This window comes from Carcharhinus amblyrhynchos, chromosome 2, assembly GCF_965287045.1.
Source record: "Carcharhinus amblyrhynchos chromosome 2, sCarAmb.v2.hapA, whole genome shotgun sequence".
Lineage (NCBI taxonomy): Eukaryota > Metazoa > Chordata > Chondrichthyes > Carcharhiniformes > Carcharhinidae > Carcharhinus > Carcharhinus amblyrhynchos.
The window spans coordinates 16005035-16027959 of record NC_137325.1 but is presented as its reverse complement, the minus strand read 5'-3'; the positions used below and the strand labels follow the sequence as shown (position 1 = coordinate 16027959).

The 22925-nt window shown below is 45.0% G+C and overlaps 1 protein-coding gene across 12 annotated transcripts in view; it reads left to right on the top strand.

The window, feature by feature from the left end:
- Nucleotides 1–22925, top strand: part of fhod3b (formin homology 2 domain containing 3b) — a 560180-nt gene that overhangs the window by 267440 nt on the left and 269815 nt on the right. For all 12 annotated transcript variants that reach the window (XM_080202871.1, XM_080202833.1, XM_080202860.1 and 9 more), the window contains exon 5: nucleotides 14662–14767. In XM_080202871.1, the coding sequence (XP_080058997.1) occupies nucleotides 14662–14767 (106 nt within the window). The remainder of the gene's footprint in view (nucleotides 1–14661; nucleotides 14768–22925) is intronic.

The following is a 22925-nucleotide window of genomic DNA, read 5'->3' as shown; positions in this document are numbered from 1 at the left end:
GAAAATGCAAGCATTAATAACCGAGATGGCTCAATCCAGTAGCTATAATGGAAACTAAGGCTCCAGTTCGGATAAAACTGGAAAATTAATATTCCTAGTTAGCAAATTTTCTGGAGGGATTTAAAAGCTCATGAGATGGGAAGATGGCACCATTGGTAAATGATCCAACACAGTGATGGAATTTGAGAATGTACTTTGTTGTAAGACAGATTGTTTAGAAGAAAGAAACTTGTAAAATAGAGAGAGAGGGGAAAGGTGTGCAAACAGTTGGGAAGATTTTTTTAATAAAAACCCCTGGGCAATGATATTGGGAAATTTTGACATTCCCAAAATTGATTGGAGTGGGTAAAGATAGCAATCAGAGCTGTTATGGGATGAATTGAGAAGTGCTGGTGTTCCTAGGCCAGCAAGGAAGGAAAGAAATGAGCAAAATACTGCGGATGCTGGTATCTGAAATGAACACAAAGCGTGGCTGGAAAAGCTCAGCAGGTCTGGCAGCATCTGTAAAAAGAGAAGGCAGAGTTAATGTTCCGAATCCTTTTCCATTTCATCGGAACTGTCTGACCAAGAGCCAGAAGGTCATAAAACATTCAGGAAGGGAAGAATATCAGCTGAACACATCATACATTTCCGGAAGACAGAAGATAAAAGTTAGAGTGTCGGACACTCGGGTGAAGGAAGGAGACTCTTTGTGGAGAGTGATGGCATGGCAGCGAAAAGGGACATACATTTTGCATCAGTTCTATTAAATTCTGATGGATGTGAGAGTACAGAGGTACTGGAGGGGAATCTGGAGCAATTGTTAAAGACAGCTGGAGAGAAGGTATTATTCTGAACAGAACTCAGTGGACCAATTACTCTCAACTGCTGGCAGTAGCCAGAAAGGAGTTGAGAGGCTGAGATTACAGTTTTTCGATCCTATTTAAATGTGAAAATAATTCCATGAGATGGGAGACTAGTCAACGTTAAGGCCTTTGCTCAAGGAGGGAGCGAGAATCATTTCAAAATTTTATATCTCTGCAGGACTGGTGATTTTGTAGACTTTCCATTTAACTTCCTCCATGCTTCTGAACCAAGCAGATGATTTAATTTTCCTTTGCTGTGGGCTCAAACATCACATGAGAAGAAAGGGGCTCCAGGTCTTGCATCATGGTGGTCTTCCTGTGTTCAAGTCTGTCCCTAAATCTAATTAAAGAACATGGTGTCTATTGCTTCAGATTTACCAAATGAATTGAAGGGGTTACCTTATCAGAGAGGTGATATCCTGGTTAAGTGCAGAAGGTTGCAGTTGGGTTTTTGTTTGACAATGCATTTGACTGGAATTTGTTAACCTGTTGCAGTCTTCAAAAAAAATTCTTTAATTATTTCCAAGTTTAAAAATGGTCTAAAAAATGGTTTTCACTGTTTTCTTTGAAATTTGCACACTTGATGGGTAGCACAGTGGTTAGCACTGCTACCTCACAGCACCAGGGAGCAGGGTTCGATTCCCGGCTCGGATCACTGTCTGTGCGGAGTCTGCGCATTCTCCCCGTGTCTGCGTGGGTTTCCTACGGGTGCTCCGGTTTCCTCCCACAGTCCGAAAGATATGCTGGTGCGTTGGCCGTGCTAAATCTCCCCTCCGTGTACCCCAACTGGGCAATGGAGTGTGGTGACTAGGGGATAGTCACAGAAACATCATTGCAATGTTAATGTAAGCCTACATGTGATACTAATAAATAAACTTTTTAACTGAGGAACTAGCTGCTGATGCTGGGGCAATGGATGTCAAAAAAAAATTAACTTCAAAAGAAAAACACTTTTGCAGGGGAAAAAGCTGCAAGAAGCCGGAGAAGCTCGTAGATAATAATGGGTTGGAGGGTTGTAAGTGCTTATCGAGGTGGGGAGGGGTGAGACCACGGAGGGACATGCAACTGGGGATTAAAAATGATTATTAAACTTTGGCATTAGGGCAGTTGCAGGCTATGGTGCATTTCGTAAGACCCTTGGCTTCGTTGCTAGATTAGCCCAGGAATACGTGGACCTGCTGTCTTTTTAATCTATTGAAATCTATGAACAGAAAGCTGAACCTGTGAGTTTCCAATCCAAGCCAATTGTACATGCCACTGTGTTGTAACAATGCTGAGCGCTCCTCAGGATCTCATTTCAAAGCACAATGTAAAGCTGCCTCTGCCGGCGCCTAAGGTTTTCATTTGAAATGTGCAGCTTTATTCAGTGATGGACAACAATAGAATGCTGTTTGCTTAAATCTGTTTACTGTTCAGCCAACAATGGACCGGAATATAGATCTTTATCATTAATAAAGCGCCTCCACAAAGTGGAGGCTTAAAGTGAAAGGGGTGTGTGTATTTGCCTCTGCAATGCAGTCTCTCCCGAGTGTAGCAAAGTACCCTTCCAAATGTCATTGAATAATGTGCTGGCTGGGACCCAAAGTGTACGACTTGAGGCTCTCTGCATCTCCACCTCTCGATTTGATGCTGAGCTGCGGATATAAAATAAGAAAAATCTTGTATCTGCAGAGCTTTCGCAACTTGCATTTACGTATCACAGCAAGCTCTGGTCAACGCCGTTTGACCTTTTTTTTAATGCAGAAGTTTCCATGCCGTGCAGAATGCTGAATGTTTGTTTTTGTGAGTTGTTTACGGTGCCAGTTCACCCCTGGCATTCCTGATCCTTGTGCCTCCCTGGCACTTGCCAAACAGGTGGGCATATAGTTACTGCTGGCATCCGGCACGCACCGTACAGAAGGCAAAGCCAGCGTCACTGCACGGCCTGCGATTGTGAGGATTTGATGAGTTGTTTATTGCCCCGAGCAAATCAAATTGTCAGCAGCTGACAGCTTTGGTCTTTATAAGTGTCCTTTGTGTCTGTAAACTGTTGAGGAATTTATTCGCCTTCAAGATAACAGCTTATTTTCTTGTTCCACTTGCATCCCATGGGAAGGCATAATTTTGCATACGTTCCCCCCCAAGCCCAGGGCACGCTGTCTGGGCCTGTTGGGCCAAGAGTCGGAATGAAAGATAAGCCAAAGCTATGATTTAAGATAAGACATCTGTTTCTTTTGTTGGACACAGCTGAAATTATTAACCAATTGTGTCTATATCTATCAAAGTTTAACCACTCGATGTTTGAGTGACATACAACATTGATCATATGAAGCAGATGTATCATTGTGTTTCTGAGGATCGGTTTGGGAAGGTGCAAAATAAGAAACAAGGTGTCTACTGCTTTCTCTGCTCTCCACATTAATCTTTCAGTAGGTGGGTGAATGGTGATGTCCTGATGAAGACAAGTGGAGAAATTTGGAAGTGGGGGGGGGGTGTTGTCTGGGAGGACACTTGACTAGTGTATTATAAATATCTTTACCAAGATGCCCTTTCGTGTGTACCAAACAAAAGACAGTAGACTGGCAATTATACTCAAATAGAGCCTGTCTTTATTACAATACTTTTGGCACCAAACTTAATGCCTTCATTCAATGCAAATCTTCGATTCTTAAACAGAAAGTCTTTAAGTTAAAATGAAATGACTCTAGCTTTAATTATCTGAGACCTGAATACTACCCATGAGTTTGAATCGCTCCAGCAGATATAAATCTTGGTCTTGGGTCCTCACTGCATCCTGAACTTGATCTTGGACCTTACAAAAGTTGTTCTAGGACTTTGCTGATTCTTTGCTGGATTCTTGCTGCGTCTCGGTGCCAACAGCAAGTCTTTGTTGACAGGGTTTTTAGGATTCCCTTGGCCTCCTTTTGGTGCATTTCCAGAAAATTCCCTGGCAGCCAGTCAATGGGATTACAGAATGCAAATATGGAAGATGTCAGGAGTACCTGTGGATGTGTATCTCCAGGTGCACAGAGCACATGGAGCCCCTCCATAAATGGAATGCAGTGCCAATGTATCTGGCAAGCAACCATAAGTTGTCCCCATTTGGTGAGAGTCCAATGCCTCAGGCTATACCTCACAGGACGTGTCAGAGCTTGCCTTGACTTCTATTGGTTCAACTTGGCTTGTCTTAATTCCCATTAGGCCTGGTTGCTCAGGCTGTTGGCCTCCTGGCCACAGGAGAAGGCCGAGGGTGCAGGATGGCAGGCAGAGGGGCAAGGAAGTGGGTGAAGAAGACTAACAAGGGAAGGCACAGCGAAGAGTGTGGGGAGGGAAGTTGAACACGAACACTGACAGAGCTGCATGAAAAGCTCACAAACAAGGGGAGGCCAAACAGATGGCACATTGTTTACTGGAAGGGATGGATGAAGACTCGATGCGATGAGTAGAGGTCCAAATGGGGCATGGTGGGTTCAGTTCAGTGGGGGGTGAGGAAATGGATTGAGGAACATATTCCTTCTGAAGGCTGCTAGCTTTTTCCCTCTGGGTTGCGGATGGTCCTGCCTGGCCTGGTGAAGGCAGGTGGGCTGGAGAGAATGATGAGTGTGCTGAACTGGTGACTAAATGTGGCTTTGAACCCTTTAGCTGAGGACGGGCAGATGGATCGGCTGCCGGCTTGCCAGGAGGGTCAGAGGGGGACTCACCGTGTACAATTAATGAACTTCCAAGTGCAGAATCTGGCGTGGGATCCTGCCATCCCATTCTGGTTGGCAGGACAGCCACTGGCAGGGCTGCCCACCACTGGACTTTGGCTCAAAATGGAAGAATTCTGTCCCCTGTCCGAATGTTCATTCTTGAGCTCTTCTGTAAGGGTCTGCAGTATTCTTACCCTGATGGAGTCGGTCCTTTTAAAGTGAGGAGTGGGCTGGTTTATGCCTTGCGTGAAAGAGGCAGTCTTTATTGAGAGAACATTTTTCTTCCGTCTCATTTTATGCCCCTCTCTTTCGCTCCATTGGTACCAGCTTGGCAATGGCATCTGCCCAGGTCCGTATGCAAGTTTGAGTGGATTTTGTTCAATTAGAGTGGAGATTATTGGATTGAAATCAAACATTCGCTAAGCCTGGTTACAGCTTTATTAGCTGAAATGGAGCTTTTAACACATTTCTCATTACCAGTGTATTTGGCTGTGATGGCTATAGTGTTTTACATTGGTTAGTAACCGATTTGAAATTTAGATATTGCGCTCAGGAAATTTGGCATGTCAGCTACGACTCTCTCCAACTTTTGCAGATGTACCATAGAAAGTGTTCTTTGGTATGGCTCCTGCTCTGTCCAAGACTGCAAGAAATAACAAAGGGTCATGAACAAAATCCAGCAAACCAGCCTCCCATCCATTGACTCTGTCTACACTTCCCACTGCCTCAGAAAAGCAGCCAGCATAATCAAGGACCCTATCCTCCCCGACATTCTCTCTTCCACCACCACCTGTCGGGAAAAAGATACAAAAATCTGAGATCATGTACCAACCAACTCGAGAACAGCCTCTTCCCTGCTGCCATCAGATTTTTGAATAACTCGCATTAAGTTGATCTTTCCCTACACCTTAGCTAGGATTGTAATGCTACATTCTGCAATCTCTCCTTTCTTTCCCTACAAACAGTATGCTTTATCTGTATAGCGTGCAAGAAACAATACTTTTCACTGTATGCTAATACATGTCATATGAATAAATCAAATGAAAGATGTTTATTGGACTTATCTGATGAGAGCTCCCATCAGATTTTACATTGAACCTTTGCAGTTTGTTGCCAACCAGCAGAAAGCAAATGAAACCGGCCTACAATGGTCTCATCGCCCTGTGGCAGACAGGCTGCATTCAAAGCTTATATCGCCACCTGGAATTCTGGAAAGGAGCTGCTGGATGTTTGGATGCTGCCGGCAACCAGTTTAACCCTCAAGGATTATAGAATCCAGTGTCTGTGAAAATAGGTGCAGAGAAGAATGTGACAGAACTTTGCTGTTGCCTGTGAGTGAACCACAAGACAGGGGTTGGACTGCGCAGGCCCAGGGCCAGGTATCCAAGAAGCGATTTGTTCCAACCAAAGTTGTGATAGTTGCCCAGGTCTCCTTTTGTTTTAAATTTAACTTTGGCAATAAGAAGTGAAGTGTCGTCATCTCTAAAACATACGGGGAGGGGCGGTGGGGCATCCCTCCCAGACAGTATATTTAATTCCAGCGGGGTTTACTATATGTAGCTCTCTAACAGGGAGCTGGTGCCCTGACCCCGCTGGAGTGAACGGGGTGGGGAGGGGGCAGCAATCCAGGCTCCCAGAGGGTTGGGCGGCAGGGGAAGCAGGCGGGGGTGGTGGGCTGGGTGATTGTCCCCTGGGCAGAGCCAACCTGGGCCCTTTAACACTGCCCAAGGAGCAAAGTAACAATACCCAGGGACATCTTGGCACTGCCCATCAGGTGTGGGGCCTCTGGGGGACAATCAGTGGGGTGGGGGTGTTCCTGCTGCTGGGAATGGTGGGGGTGGGGAGGGGGGAGATTGGCGCATGCACAATGGTCTGCTTAGCACCATGCCACCAGCCTCTTGGCAGGAATAGGCCCCGGCCCCTGATTTTTTGGTCTGCTTCATACTGGTGCTCTCTGCAGTGCACAAAGAAACAACCAACATGATTTACTCCAGTTTTTATGTGAATTCGACACTTCTAAATTTTCCCCACCCCCATCCTGATGTTGCTTTGGATTTGCCTTTGTTAAAGCCATCTACAGCAAGAGTTTTAAAATGGCTTTTCGAGGACACAATGAATAAATAATTAACTGGATCTTTGGTATTGAGTAAAATTTAAATGCCACACAGTTCTGACAGCCCACAAGGCCAGCAGGTGTTGGAATTTGAGTTTCAAGAGACCAGCTGGAGGAAGATGCCAGCCTTTCTAGAATAAACCTTGGTGGTTGCTCAATACTGAGTTGGAGGCTTAAAAAAACCATGTATCTGATCAAAGGACACACTTTACCTTGGCCTCCACAGTAAGTGTTTGGGAGGATAATGTCTAGCCCTCTGCGACCCAGAGAAGGCAGTGGGACTTGATGAGGTAAGAAGTCTTCCACTTTGACCGCTGAATTTAATGGGCAGGATTAAAATTAGCCCCAAGTGCCAATATTCATTAACCCATTGCTAATTGAGGTTTTTGTCTAGCACTTGGTTCAGGATAAAGTACTCTCAAAAGACTTTTCAATCTAAATAGCTGCCTATGTGGCAATTTCTGCTTTCTTCCAAATTTTAAATCATTCAAGTTATCTTCTTCGGAACGATACTGCAGAAACAATTGTTGGGAATTAGTTGCTGCTAGTGAATTTCAATCTGGAGCACATCCTTATGTTTCAATTTTTTTTCCTTCGAATTGGGAATTCCAGTTTCCTTCCAATTATGAAGCAGCTCCATTGGACTCTGAGACAATCGAGTTGGAATCACCTTGTCTCTGTTAAGTGGGGATTGAACTTTGCCTTAAAATTGGATTTTGTCTGCCACTGGGTCGAACTCCACCTGATCCAGAAGTCTTCAATGACACTGGGGAGTGTTTGGCGATTGTTATCCAGGACTGGGAAAGATATCTATTCAGCAGATAGTTCTTTGACTGCCCAACTCCTGTTCAAGTCAGCAATTTCCATTTTAGCTGCCCTATGAGGTCAGATATCCAGCAGGCTGCCCCATGCCTCCCAAATCTCTGGAATTGTCCTCTCTGGTGGAAAAGTTAAAAGTGAATTGAAAGTTTAGCCTTTGTTCCCTTTTTTTTCCCCTCTTGCTTTCGTCAATAAGGATGCACCATGCAAAGGTATAAGGGACATTTGGTTTTATCAGTCGTGGCATAAAGTATAAGGACAAGGAGGTAACGCCGGCACTGTACAGAAAGTTGTTTAGACCACAACTGGAGTATGGTGTGCAGTTCTGGTCACCTCACTATAGGAAGAATGGGATTGCACTGGAGAGGGTGCAGAGGAGATTTACCAGAATGTTGCCTGGGATGGAGCATTTGAGCTATAAGGAGAGATTGGATAGGCTTGGATTGTTTTCTATAGAGCAGAGAAGGCTGAGGGGGGACATGATTGCAGTGTTTAAGATTGAGATGAATGGACAGGATGGATAGGAAGCAGCTGTCCCCCTTGGTTGAGGAGTAAATCATGAGGAGGCAAAGGTTTAAGTAAGGAACACGAGATTCAGAGAGGACTTGAGAAAAATCTTTTTCACTCGGAGGGTGGTGGGAATCTGGAATGCACTGCCTGGGAAGGTAATGGAGGGCGGAAACTTTGCAACCATTAGAAAGTATTTGCATGAGTACATGAGACATCATAACGTTGAAGGATATGGGACAAGTGCTAGAAAGTGGGATGAGCAAGACTTTGGTGGTAGTTATTGAAACCTATGCAGGAGCTGCTTTTCTAGATCTCAGCTAAGCAGGAATAGCTCTTTAACTCCCCACAAGTGAAGTGTGGCAAGGAAGCCTGATTAGAAAAGCAAGCTACTGGTTTACTTCAGAAGCAATCCCAAGAAAGACAAAAGCCTTGTGTGGTATCAGTTAGTAGATTGTTATGGATCTTAAAACCTAAAAGATGCGTTGGAACAGTTTGGAGATAACTCGCTTCGGAGCTAACTAAGTTGAGATTCTATGGAATTGTTTGAAGTAATACCGTGTAAAACTATTGTCTTAATTAAGTGCGCTTCTTAAGTTGTTTCTGTTTCTTAAGCAGTTACTTTTGTAAAGTCATCACAGAGTTGAGGACACCATTCTCATGGTTTCAAACCTCTCCTCATACGATATAAATAGTAAAATACAGTTGAAGGTAGTTGCTTCCCTTCTGAGGTTTGAACAACTCAATATTTACCAACAGCTAAGCCCTCAACAAAGTCAGCGGTTTTGCAGATGGGGAGGCAGTGGTCTAGTGATATTATTGTTAGACTGTGAACCCAGAAGCTCAGCTCATGTTCCACCCTGGTAGGTGATGGAATGTGAATTCAATAAAATACATCTGGAAATAAGAATCTACTGATGACCATAAAACCATGGTCGATTGTCAGAAAAACCCATCTCGTTCACTAATTAATCCCTTAGGGAAGGAAATCTGCCATCCTTACCTGGTCTGACCAACATGTGACTCCAGAGCCACAGCAATGTGGTTAACTCTCAACTGCCCTCGGGCAGCTAGTGATGGACAATAAATGCTGCCAGCCAGTGATGCCCATCTCCCACGAATGAGTTATATTTAAAGAAATGGTCAGAAACACATTTCAATGCCACATTGGACAATGACCAGGGAGGAAGATGGGGTTGAGGGATGAGGAACAGAGCTTGTGGCAGGGACCAGAGACCATGGCTTTGCTTTTCTCAACATTTAACTGGAGCAAATCTCTTGCCAGCAATGGCCATTTCTCGGGAATTAAGAATTTTAAAAGGCATTAGCTCAACTTTGGTTTGCATTTAATGTAGTTTCTACTCTTTACCGACTGTGTGCAAATGCAAAGTGAGACTGGCTTCTGGTAAGATGATGAACCAGTCATGCAGTAATTGTGGCTGACACTGCCTCAGTGTAACCTCAATGCAATCTTCTCTTTAATTCCCTGGACACTTTGAAGCCACCTGCAATTAATTCAAATGTTTAGACAAGACTGATGCTGCCTAAACATTTTGAAGTTGAACTTCTGGGAGCAATTAAAGTTTAAGCCAGATTGTGCCGTGCTCTCTAGCACAGAAGAACCAACGTTTTGACGTACTGGGGTTCTGTCTGGGGATGTACACTGCAGCTACCAGGCTTAAATTAAACATGTCCAAATATAGATGAAAGGACCTCAGCTAGTGAAATCACTTGTGTCTCTTTGTCTATTTTGGATGCGCTCCTCTGAGTGGATTGCAGCTCCTAATCCTTTCAAGGTAGAAAGATTCTCCTTTTATTAAAAGTTTGTTCAATCGCCGATTGCACCTGCGTTCTAACAGGGCCAGACGCAAAGAGGATGATTTCGCTGGCTGGGGTATCTAGAACCATGTCATGGGGAACAGGTAAACCATTTAGAACTGAGGTGAGGAACAATGTCTTCACTCAAAGGGCAGTGAACCTGTAGAATTCTCTACCTCAGACGGCCGTGGAAGCCAAGTCGCTGAATGTATTTAAGAAAGAGATTGATGATTTTTTTTAGATTTTAATGACATCAAGGAGTACGGGGAGAAAGCCATGAGGAGAAAGCTTGGGGATATGGCATTGAGATCAAGGACTCTATTGAATGGTGGAGCAGGCTCGAATGGCCTTCTCTTTCTCGTTTCCATGTTTCAGGTAAATATTTGATCAGTTCATGAAATCTGCTTGTGTTTAATTAATAAACTGCAAATAGCGCTTAATAGAAGGAATTGTGAACAAGGGTTCATTGTTCAAGTTAAATGAACAATAATATTTCAGGTCAAGGACTGTAGTTCTGTTCAAGTTGACACCAAAGAATTAAATGTTTAACACGGGTTTGACAATCAGAGTTGTGTAAATATTGTCAGTAAAACCGTACTTGGCTGGGCCTGGCAAATTTGTGTCACTTGCAAAGCAGTGCAATATTGCCTTTTGTCTAGCGCCTTCTAATGATATTCGGGTGTCTGATTTCTCCATGCTGCAGCGTCACTGATCTCTGAAGCATTGCTGCAATCAAAGGCAAATGTGTACAGTTGAATTTAGAATGCAATTCGGCAGGTTATTTAGTCCATTGTTCTCGGACGCACCTCTTAGTGGCTGACATCATATAGGAAGGTGCTGGAGGAGATCAGTGAAGGATCCTCCTGAAGAACAAGGGAAGAGTTGACTTCTCCACATTGAAGGGACTTAAGTTGAGAAAAGAAATTATAACGATCCTGGATTTACCAGATTACTGTAGAATCTGAGTTATGGAAAAGGTTAATTGCAACATAAAATCTAATACAAAAAATCCAATGAGTTGTATGTGGGTGCTAACTTGTGGTTTTGTGTGTATGATGGGGCAAATGTCTTTGAGGGAATTCAGTTTGCCCCTGGGCTGTTCATGTATCTGCCATGGTCAGGGCAATACTGGCACATGATGGTGGGCATGTCAATCAGTTGCCCGCTTATCTGGTCTCACAGCTGGAGTGTGCAAGGACCAGAGAAACTGAATTGAGCAGAGAGAAGGTGGAAGTATTTTCAGAATATCTGATTTGCAACAGGTTTATGTGTTTCTTTCCATATATAATGCCTGTTGGCCACTAATTTTTTTTTGGCGTTCAGTTACTCTTTATTAGTAACTCAAATGTAATTTCAAAATGGGCAGAGGTATTAAATGGGCAGCACGGTGGCACAATAGTTAGCACTGCTGCCAGGGATCCGGGTTCGATTCCTGGCTTGGGTGACTGTCTGCACGGAGTTTGCACATTCTCCCCATGTCTGCATGGGTTTAAAAGTTTAAATTTATTAGTCACAAATAAGGCTTATATTAACACTGCAATGAAGTTACTGTGAAATTCCCCTAGTCGCCACGCTCCGGCGCCCATTTTGGTCAATACATCTAACCCGCATGTCTCCCAGAATGTGGGAGGAATCCGGAACACCCCGAGGAAACCCAAGCCGACGCAGGGAGAACGTGCAAGCTCCACACAGATAGTGACTCAAGCCGGGAATCGAACTTGGATTCCCAGCACTGTGAAACAGCAGTGTTAACCGCTGTGCCACCATGCCACCTTCCAGGTTTCCTTCCACAGCCCAAAGATGGTTGGGTTAGGTGAATTGGCAATACTGAATTGGCCCTAAGTGTCAGGGGATTAGGAGTAATGGGGATAGGGCCTAGGTAGGATTGTGGTCAGTGCAGATTCAATGGGCTGAATGGCCTCCTTTGGCACTTTTGGATTCTATGATCTATTTCTGTGGATCAAGTAAAAGGATGTGAAAGCTCTAATAAGAGATATGGGTAGATTAAGTGAGTAGGCACAAAAATAGCATGCTTAAGTTAAGTTTATTTATTAGTGTCACAGAAGGCTTACTTTAATACTGCAGTGAAGTCACTGTGAAATTCGCCTAGTTGCCACATTCCTGTTCGGGTACACTGAGGGAAAATTTAGCACGGCCAATGCCCCTAACCAGCATGTCTTTCGGACATTGGGTGGAAACCCGTGCAGACGTGGAGAGAATGTGCAAACTCCACACAGACAGTGACCCAAGCCAGGAATCAAACCTGGGTCCCTGGCCCTGTGAGGCAGCAGTGCTAACCGCTGTGCCACCCAAGAAAGAGAATAATGTGGGGAAAATGTGGGGTTTTCACTTTGGCAGGAAGAATACAATATACAGAATATTGTTTAGAAGCTGAACTGGACTAGCCACAGAGCCGGTCAAAGGTCAGGTATCCTGTGGTGAGTAACTCACCTCCTGACTGCCCCCCAAGTCTGGTCCAACATCTACAAGGCACAAGTCAGGAGTGTGATGGAATACTGTCTATTTGCCAGGATGAGTGCAGCTCCAACAACGCTCTAGAAGCATGACACCACCCAGGACAAAGCAGCCCACTTGATTGGCAAGCTTTCCACAAACACTCAATGCCTCCACCACTGATGAACAAGATACACCACAAGAATTCACCAGTGTTCCTTTGGCAGCACCTTCTAAACTCATGATTGCTACCGCTTAGATGGTCTAGAGATGTCTGGGAATACTGCCACCTAGAGGTTCATCTCCATGTCACTCACCAGCCTGACTTGGAAATATATTGTCGTTTCACTGTCGCTGGGCCAAAATCCTGGAGCTCTCTTCCTATCAACATTTTGGGTGTACCTATACCTCAGGGACTGCAACAGTTCAAGAAGGCAGCTCACCATCACCTTCTCAAAGGACAACTAGGGCAGGCAGTGACACCGACATCTCGTCAATGAATTTAAAAAATGTAGACAGACTGCAAAACGTTACAGACAGGTCTGTTACAGAGTCCCCGTAAATGAATCATGCAGTTAGGAGGCAGGTACAGCAAGTAATTGTTTTATTCAATCATGGGACATGAGTGTATCTGGCTGGCCAGCATTTAGTGCCCATCCCTAATTGCCCTTGACCTGAGTGGTTTGCTAGGCCATTTCAGAGGGCAATTAAGAGTCAATCACATTACTGTGTCACGTGGGCCAGACCAGGTGAGGGTGGCGGATTTCCATCTCTAAAGGGCATTGGTGAACCAGATGGGTTTTTCTGACACCCAACAATGGTTTCCTCGTCAACAGTACATTCTTAATTCCAGATTTTTTTTTTATTGAATTCAAATTCCATCATCTGCTGTGGCGGGATTCGAACCCATGTCCCCAAAACATTAGCTGAGTTTTTGGATTAATATTCTAGCAATAATACCACTAGGCCATCACCTCTCCTTCAGAATGCAAATGGAATGCTGCCTTTTATTGCAAAGGGAATGGAGTACAAAAGTAGGGAAATTATATGTAACTGTATAAAGCATTCGTGAAACTGCATCCACTACTATGTACAGTGGTGAGCTCCTTGAGGGATATTGGAGTTGGTCCAGCCAATGTTCCCATGGGCAGATTCCTGGGATAAATGAGTTACTTTGTGCAGATCGGACCTATGCTCATTGCAGTTTGGCAGAATGGGGGTGATCTTATTGAAACATAGAGAATTCTCAAGGTGCTTGACAAAATAGATGTCCAGAGGATGGTTTCCCTCTTGGGGAGTCTAGAACCAGGAGGTTCAAAACAAGGATCTCCTAAATAAGCTGAGATCTTCTGAGGGTCTTTAATCCTTGGAATTCTTTACTCCAGACAGCACTGGAGGCTGGGTCATTGAAAGTATTCAACGTTGAATTAAACTGAATTTTGATCTACAACAGGGTTGAAAGTTATTGGGGGCGGGCAGGAATGTGGAGTTAAGGCCACAAATCAGATTGGCCATGACCTTATTGAATAGTAGAGTAGGCCAAATGGCCTATTCCTGCTTCTAATTCTGATGCTCTTATTCTGTTCATTTTAAAACATGTGAATGTCTGACATTAGATTTTTCCTATTATTGATTGCGGATCATTCGTGATGAATGCTATTGGTTCTAGAAAGAAAGATGAGAGACAAAGTATGGAATAATGAATCAGGGCTCTCTCCTAATCTTGAAGAGTTGCTTTGGTTTACTGAGCCAATGATACTTATACCATTGGCCAAGATAGCACTGTGATGGGAAATCTTACTGGGACAGGAATTATCAGGGAAAGACCATAAACCCACAGTAATAATTATCTCAAAAACAAAAAAAAGTGCTGGAAAATCTCAGCAGGTCTGACAGCATCTGTGGAGAGAGAATAGAGCCAACGTTTTGAGTCTGGATGACTCTTCGTCAGAACTGCTGTGTCCTCAGAATTGCTGAGATTGTCCAGCATTTTCTGTTTTTGTTTCAGATTCCAGCATCCTGCAGTAATTTGCTTTTACTTAAGTAACTGACACATCACCAAATTGTTCGAACTGAGATAGCAACGTACAATGATATCAATACCAGGCCTCCTGAGTCTGTGACGCCAGTGGCTTGAGTACTTTATTTCTTTGGAAAAAAACAATCTTCTGTGATTTCTTATTCAAATGCCTCCAATCTTGCCTCTCTTATAGTTGTATCCTCTTCCTTGAGACATAACAACAGAACGATTCTCACTGTATGATTCTCACGCTCAATGTTTCAGAGGGATGAATCCAGCGCGCGGAGTAGGCCATAATTTGGCATTGATTAGCAAGGCCACCGGTAGCGTTGTTTAGGAACTGAAAAAAAAATACAACAGAAGCATAATTATTTTGCACATTAAACTCACAGTGCTGTCCTCTAATCCCAATAGGACGACAAGGATTTGGTTCACGAGTTTGTCGTCGCTGAGGGTCTGACATGTTTGATAAAAGTTGGAGCAGAAGCAGACCAGAACTACCAGAATTACATTCTGAGAGGTAAGCAATGCCGTCTGAGTGATTCCTGAAGGAAACGCGTGGTTTGTTTCTTTGCACTCTGCAAAGAGTTTGTGCAGACCTCGCAGTCTGGTAGCTTCAGTTGAAACAGTCCGACCAAGTTCTGGCAGGAGGCCTTCGTGGTTAGAGTTGACCTACTAAGTATGCTAGACGGCCTACATTTTTTTTCTCCTTCTGATTCTTAACTCTGGCTACCTCCCGTAGGAACATTTAAGCATCAACATTGTGCTGTCACGGCCTTGCCACAGAAAAAAAAAAATTCCACCCCTCAATTTCTCCTCTTACAATTAGGGAGACAAGCTTGAAGCTGGAATGGTATGAAAATATTCCATGGCATTGTTTCAATAGTTAACCTTTTGGAGCTGTCATGAATATTCAAGCATCAGAATTGTGTCCTGCTGTTTAACCAAGACAAAATAATGAAATGAGTAGGAATACCCCATGTTGAGCATCTATCTTGGGCTCAATCTCTCTTTTGATTCCAGGCAGTTCTGTTTGAAGTTCTGGATATTGTATGCTGCAGTGATGAACATTTTAAAATGTTTGTGTTTGGAGTTTTTTTTTCCCTTCTGAAGGAGAGTTTTAATAACTTTTTAAATGTTTAGAGGTGATCAGAACTGATTTTAAAATGTCAATCACCTCAGCTTCAGTTTTAAAATCCATGCTTTTGTTTACAAGTGCCTCTCCCCCCTCCCCCACCCCCCACCCTGTCTCTGACCATCAGCCCTATGAGAGCCTTCATGATTTTTGCATTCCTCTAAATACGGCTTCTTCAGGATCACCAATTTTTGATCTGGCAGCCATGTTCTTAATGGCGCCCGTTCTTATCGCTGCTTTGGCTTTATTCTATGCAATTCCTTCTGTAAACTTCTCTGATAGTCCGCTTTTCCTTGATTAAAGTACTCCTTATCTGTCCTGAGCTCTTTCTGTGGCTCGGAACATCGCTCTTGTTAAACATCATGGGATTTTTTTTTACTGCGCTGAAGGTGATACGTAAATGGAATTTATTGTTGTTGATCTTGCACACAGCTCTTGCTTGCTCTCATCTCTCTCACCCTTCTAATTTCCTATTCCTCTCACTGCTTCTCCCCTCTCTGGCTTGTGCCCTCTCTGATGCTCACTCCCACTAGCTCGCACCTCCTCTGGTGCTCATTCTGGCTCGTGCTCACTCTGTCTGTCTCGTGCCCCCTCTGGCGCTCACTCTGTCTGGCACACGCGCCCCCTCTGGCGCTCACTCTGTCTGGCACACGCGCCCCCTCTGGCGCTCACTCTGTCTGGCACACGCGCCCCCTCTGGCGCTCACTCTGTCTGGCACACGCGCCCCCTCTGGCGCTCACTCTGTCTGGCACACGCGCCCCCTCTGGCGCTCACTCTGTCTGGCACACGCGCCCCCTCTGGCGCTCACTCTGTCTGGCACACGCGCCCCCTCTGGCGCTCACTCTGTCTGGCACACGCGCCCCCTCTGGCGCTCACTCTGTCTGGCACACGCGCCCCCTCTGGTGCTCACTCTGTCTGGCACACGCGCCCCCTCTGGCGCTCACTCTGTCTGGCACACGCGCCCCCTCTGGCGCTCACTCTGTCTGGCACACGCGCCCCCTCTGGCGCTCACTCTGTCTGGCACACGCGCCCCCTCTGGCGCTCACTCTGTCTGGCACACGCGCCCCCTCTGGCGCTCACTCTGTCTGGCACACGCGCCCCCTCTGGCGCTCACTCTGTCTGGCACACGCGCCCCCTCTGGCGCTCACTCTGTCTGGCACACGCGCCCCCTCTGGCGCTCACTCTGTCTGGCACACGCGCCCCCTCTGGCGCTCACTCTGTCTGGCACACGCGCCCCCTCTGGCGCTCACTCTGTCTGGCACACGCGCCCCCTCTGGCGCTCACTCTGTCTGGCACACGCGCCCCCTCTGGCGCTCACTCTGTCTGGCACACGCGCCCCCTCTGGCGCTCACTCTGTCTGGCACACGCGCCCCCTCTGGCGCTCACTCTGTCTGGCACACGCGCCCCCTCTGTCTGGCACACGCGCCCCCTCTGGCTGGCACACGCGCCCCCTCTGGCGCTCACTCTCAGACTCAAACATCAGCAATGGCTGGACATGGAAATAATGTTCTCTTACAGGCCTTGTTAAATTGACCGATGAGTTGAAACAATGTGGTTTGTGTTTTTTGCTTGCTGGACCTAATGGGCTGCGTTTGAGGGGGGGCAAAAAATAACCACGAGATCTGCAAATTGCATGATTCATCCTTAGAATTTGCTCTATTTATATTGAGTCTGTGCTGCCTTTGGTTATTGTTTGTTTTATCAGTCCCAGTGCCTGGAAAGACATTGTGTCCATTTCAAGTGTATATTTCCTGGAGGCTCACATTAATCTCAGTTAATAGACAGCAGTCAGAGTTGCAAGGAAGAATGTCGAGAGATATTCATGCTACCCCCAACTACAGAAGAGAGGTTTGGATCAGTTGTGAGCAGCAGCAGATCTCTCAGGATTGAATGGCTCTTTGAGACTAGTTGCTGGAGATTTGTGGTTCTTCTATGGGCAGGTAGCTGTCATGGGAAATGCATTTATATATAGTATATCCCTCCCAGTTGAATTAGTTGAATACCTTGCTGACCATTAAGAAAATTTACGTTAGACTGTCACATCAGAATCAAAGCAAGTTACAGGTGACTGACTAACCCTCACCACCACTCCTCTTGCTTCTCCCCGACACACAATAATTTTGATTTGATTTATTATTGTCACATGTATTGGTATACAGCATTGTTTCTTGCACGCTGTACAAAGCGTGCTGTTCATAGAGAAGGAAAGGTGAGAGTGCAGAATGTAATGTTAGTCATAGCTAGGGTGGAGAGAAAGAGGTAGGTCCACTCAAAAGACTGATTACAGCAGAGAGGAAGCTGATCTCGAGCCGGTTGGTACGCAGCCTCAGATTTTTGTATCTTTTTTCCCGACGGAAGAAGGTAGAAGAGAGAATGTCTGGGATGCGAAGGGTGCTTAATTATGCTGGCTGCTTTGCCGAGACAGCGGGAAGTCTAGACAGAGTCAATGGATGGGGGTTTGGTTTGAGTGATGGTAATAATGCTCGGGAACACTGTAATAATATATCAAAGTAATTTTTATCCCGGTAGTGTGGAGGGAAGATGTCCAGTCAGCATTTCATAGCACCAACTGTATCCTCGTGAGATGTCTCCATTCCTTACATCCACGAGGATAGTGTTTTTTTTTGTTGACAATTCTTTTGTTCTTGGAAGCCTTTCTGAAATACCCATTTTGGGTAGAATTTAATACCCTTTCCCATAGCAAAATTGGTAGCAGTGGGACATTTAATCCGCAAACTGTGGACTGCCCCACCTTCTCACCTCTGTCCTGTTTAAGTCAGGAAGGCCTCTCCGTGGTCCTCCTGCCCCACGGCTTCTTTGTCACCTGACCTGCCCACCATGGACTGAATTGGGGCAATTGAGATCATTAAGTGGCCAAATAAGTGCTTGGGGAACCCGCCATGTAGGAAGCCTGAAAGGTAGGATAAACTGGGTAGCTCGCGGGCTTCCAGGGAATCTCTTGCTCCGCTCAGCACCTGTGTGAGGGACCCAGCGTCAGGAAGGGAGGAACCACCTTGTTGCTGACCCCTATCCCCTGCAATCCCCCTCCTGCCGTCACTCAACTGTGCCTGGGTCCATGGGTGATGCCAGGAAATCTGCCACCCTCACCTGATCTGTCCTACATGTGACTCCAGAGCCCCAGCAATCTAAGGATGGGCAATAAATGCTGGCCAACTGGCGACACCCAAGTCCCAAGAATGAATAAAAAAAGTATTTCACTGGCTACAAAGTGCTTTGAGGCATCTGATGGTGTTGTCAAAGGCCTTAGCTCTATGTGGTTCTTTTTTTAAATGCCTGGTGCAAATCAGAAGTCTGGCATGTATGCAAAGTTGCCAAAGCATTACCTCAGATTAGTACAGTTTTGCTGAGAATCTGATAATAGATGGCATGTTGAATAATAAGTGCTCTGATCCCATGGAGCAATATGCCAACCTTTTGTGTACATTCCAAATCTTGGTTTCTGTAACATTGATTACAGGAGTAGTTGAGGCCTGTGCCAGGCATGTTGAACAACAGTAGGTGCCTCTTAACTCTTCCAATCTTAAAAATGTATTTTTAATTTTTGTAAGTTGATAAGTGGATGAAAATGCCGGTGTGTTAGTCTGTCTCTATGGCAACTGGAATGATGGGTACAACTGTGGGGCAAATCGTATGCTATATTTCCTATGATTACTAAAAATGTTTATTTATTAGTGTCACAAGTAGGCTTGCATTAACACTGCAATGAAGTTACTGTGAAAATCCCCTAGTCGCCACACTCTGGAGCCTGTTCGAGTACACTGAGGGAGAATTTAGCATGGCCAATGCACCTAACCAGTACGTCTTTCTGGAGGAAACCAGAGCACCCGGAGGAAACCCACACAGACACGGGGAGAATGTGCAATTCCACACAATTAGTGACCCAAGCTGGGAATCGAACCCGGGTCTCTGGCACTGTGAGGTAGCAGTGAGGTGGGTCGAACTGGTATGTGGGGAGATGTAGCTAATTAATGACCAAACTATCCATGCTTTTCTAAATTACAGTTAAAATTGTTCCTTTGTCAAGTATCTAGTGTGTTGGAAAGTTGATTATTGTAGCTGTTGGAGGCCCATCATCCCAGTACATGATATTACTGCAGGATTTTCTCAGGGTAATGTCCAAGGCCCAAAGGTCTTCAGCTATTTTGTCAATGTTCTTCCCTCCATCATAAGATTAGAAATGGGGACATTTTCTGATGACTGTGCATTGTTCAGCAACATTCATGGCACTACAGATACTGAAACAGTCCATATTCATGTGCAACAAGATGGGGACAACATTCAGGCTTGGACTGCTAAGTGGCAACAGATATTCATGCCACACAACGGGCAAACAATGACCATCTCCAAATAGAGAGAATATAACCATCTCAAGTTGACATTCAATGGCATTACCATCACTGAAACCCCCACTATCAACATTCTGTGGATTACCATTGATCAGAAATTGAACTAGATCAGCCATATAAATGCTGTGGTTGCAAGATCAAGTCAGAGGATGGGAATTGTGCAGTGAGTAGCTCGTGTCCTGCCTCCTCAAAGCATGTCCACCATCCTGACTTGGAAATATATCATCATTCCTTCACTGTGGCTGGGTCAAAATCCTGGAAATTCCTCTGTAACGGTGCTGTGGGTAAACCTAACACCGTACAGACTGCAGCAGTTAAAGAAGATAGCTTCCCATCACCACCTCGGGCAATTAGGGGTGGGCAATAAATCCTAGCCTTCCCAGTGACACCCACATTCTGCAAATGAATAAAAAGAAAGTGCAGCTCAAGGAATATTTGAAGCTGAAAGGAGTCTTTGATTTATGGAACTGATTTCTGAAATGAGAATTTCCAGATTGGCCAATATTTTCTAAATTTAAAACATTAGGGAGTGATCTAACAGGAGCATAAAGATCCTTAAGGTGATTGGCCTGGTAGCTATTGGGAAGATATTGCCCCTTGAGGGGGTCACAGCTCCAGAATGAGAGCTCAACCTTCTCGGACTAAGAATCAGAGACATTTCTTCACTCAAGTTGGTGAATCTTTGGAATTCTCTCCATGGTGTAGATGCTCCTTCACTGAGTGCACTCCAGACACACACTGATAGATTCTTGGGTACTAAAGGAGTTAAGAAGGAGAGTAATATGGAGAAGGTACAATTGAAATAGAAGATTTCAATTGGGGGCGGCACGGTGGCACAGTGGTTAGCACTGCTGCCTCACAACTCCAAGGACCTGGGTTCAATTCCTGGCTCCAAACTCTGTGTGGAGTTTGCACATTGTCCCCATGTCTGCGTGAGTTTCCTCCCACAGTCCAACGATTTGTGGGTTAGTTTAATTGGCCATGCTAAATTGCCCCTTAGGGTCCCGGGATGCATAGGTTAGAGGGATTAGCGGGGCAAATATGTGGGTTACCGGGATAAGGCCTAGGTGGGATTGTTGTCAGCACAGACTCAATGGGCTGAATGGCCTCCTGCACTGTAGGGTTTTTATGATTCTGTGAAGACTAACACTGCATTTGAGCAGACTCGTCAGGGATACTGGATGGAGTTACAGGCTGATAATCAACCTGTTTGGCCGTGGTGTGAACGCACCTTCCACGGCCAGCCAGCAAGCCCTGAAGTGGGACTTGAACCTGCAGCTTTTGGACCAGAGGCAGGGACACGACTCATTGCACCACAAGACCAATATTTAAGGTTATACATTTCTGAGGGGGGAAAAGAAACAAAGAATAGAAGTGTGTAGTTAATGAACAGATGCTGGAGGGTGTGAATGAACAGATGTCAAGAGGTTAAAGCACATAAAGTGAGAGTGTGATGGAGGAAGCCAATAAAAGGTCAATAGAATTTTGGGTTTATGAATGGGAGTAGAATAAAAAGGTAACTGCAAATTTACATAAGGTAGAAGTACTGTGTGCAGCTCTGGGCAATCTGTTATTGAAAGAAAAGATGAAAGACTTGAGAATTTGGGTCAGAACAAAATAGTGTTAAAGCTAAATGTGTTTGCCATTATGTTAAGGTGTATTATGTATTTAATATTAAGCCAATTTTTTGTGTGGGTGTGGACATGCATTTTGGCACACAAGTGACAAAGCTTTCTCCCTTTTTAGGGGAAATCCACTCTTTCTCTATTCCCAACCCCTCTGACCTCCTTATGGCTCAGGAATGTCTCGTACACAAAACACACACCTGCCCCTGAAATAACTCCTCTGAGGCCAGTGTCTCTTCACCAGATTCCCTTTATTTTACACACTCTATACTGCTCATAAGAGTGCTTCAGGTGCAAAGTCAGAATCCAGAATGCCAGTGGACCTGGCACTCCCATTTTAAATATAGTTGAGATGCTGGCATTGGACTGGGGTGGTTACAGTAAGAAGTCTCTCAACACCAAGTTAAAATCCAAGAGGTTTATATGGAATCACAAGCTTTTGGAGCATTGCTCACTCCTCAGGTGACTTACAAAAGCTCCAAAAGCTTGTGATTCCAAATAAACCTGTTGAGCTTTAACCTGGTGTTGTGAGATTTCTTATTATATAGAGGTGAAGCATGGCCAATCCACCTAACTTGCACATCTTTGGGAGGAAACTGGCACACCCGGAGGAAACCCATGCAGACATGGAGGGAAGTGCAAACTCCACACAGACAGTCACCCAAGGTCAGAACTGAACCCGTGTCCTTGGCACTGTGAGGCAGACATGCTAACCACTGTGCCGCCATCCCACCTATTGTCATTTGATGCTCTGCTACAACACATTCTGAGCTAATGGGACGAGTTCCACTGCAGCAGGCAAGATGAATAGCGAATTTAATCAAGTTTCTTGAAGTTGTAATGCATTTCAATTGCACAGGACAAAAATTCATTTAGTTGCATGATTGGTGCCAAGTGGGCAATCACTTGAAGAAGCTGAGGCAATTGAAACTCTGAAGGAAAAATTGGATGAGTCAGACAATATACTGGTCTCTGGCGAGAGTTTGACGCAATGAAATGAGTTTCTGCTGAATGTTATGGAGAATGAACAGAATATTGGGGTTAGTTTTGATTTGATTCAGGGCGATGGGAAGAGACCAGAATGGTGAGATTAGTTTGGGATCGGTCTGGTCTTATGGGGAGAGAGAACGGTGTCATGGAGTTAGTTTTAAACTCCTTTCACAAAGTGCTAGTGAAGATTGAATGTCTCTGAGCTTCAAACTTCTGTGGCTTTGTGGTTAGAGCAGATAGAAACTCAGAGCAGGAATAGGCTATTCGGTCTTTTCAAGCCTGCTCCACCATTCATTTTGATCATTGCTAATCATCGAACTCAATATCCTGATTCAACCCCCCCTCCCCCTCCCCCATATCCCCTGATCCCTTTAGCCCCGAGAGCTATATCTAATTTCTTCTTGAAATCAGACAATATTTTGGCCTCAGCTACATTCTGTGGTAGTGAATTCCACGTAGTCACCAAAGAAAATTACAGCACAGGAACAGGCCCTTTGTCCCTCCGAGCCTGCACCGACCATGCTGCCCAACTGCTACCCTTCCAGGACCGTATCCCTCTAT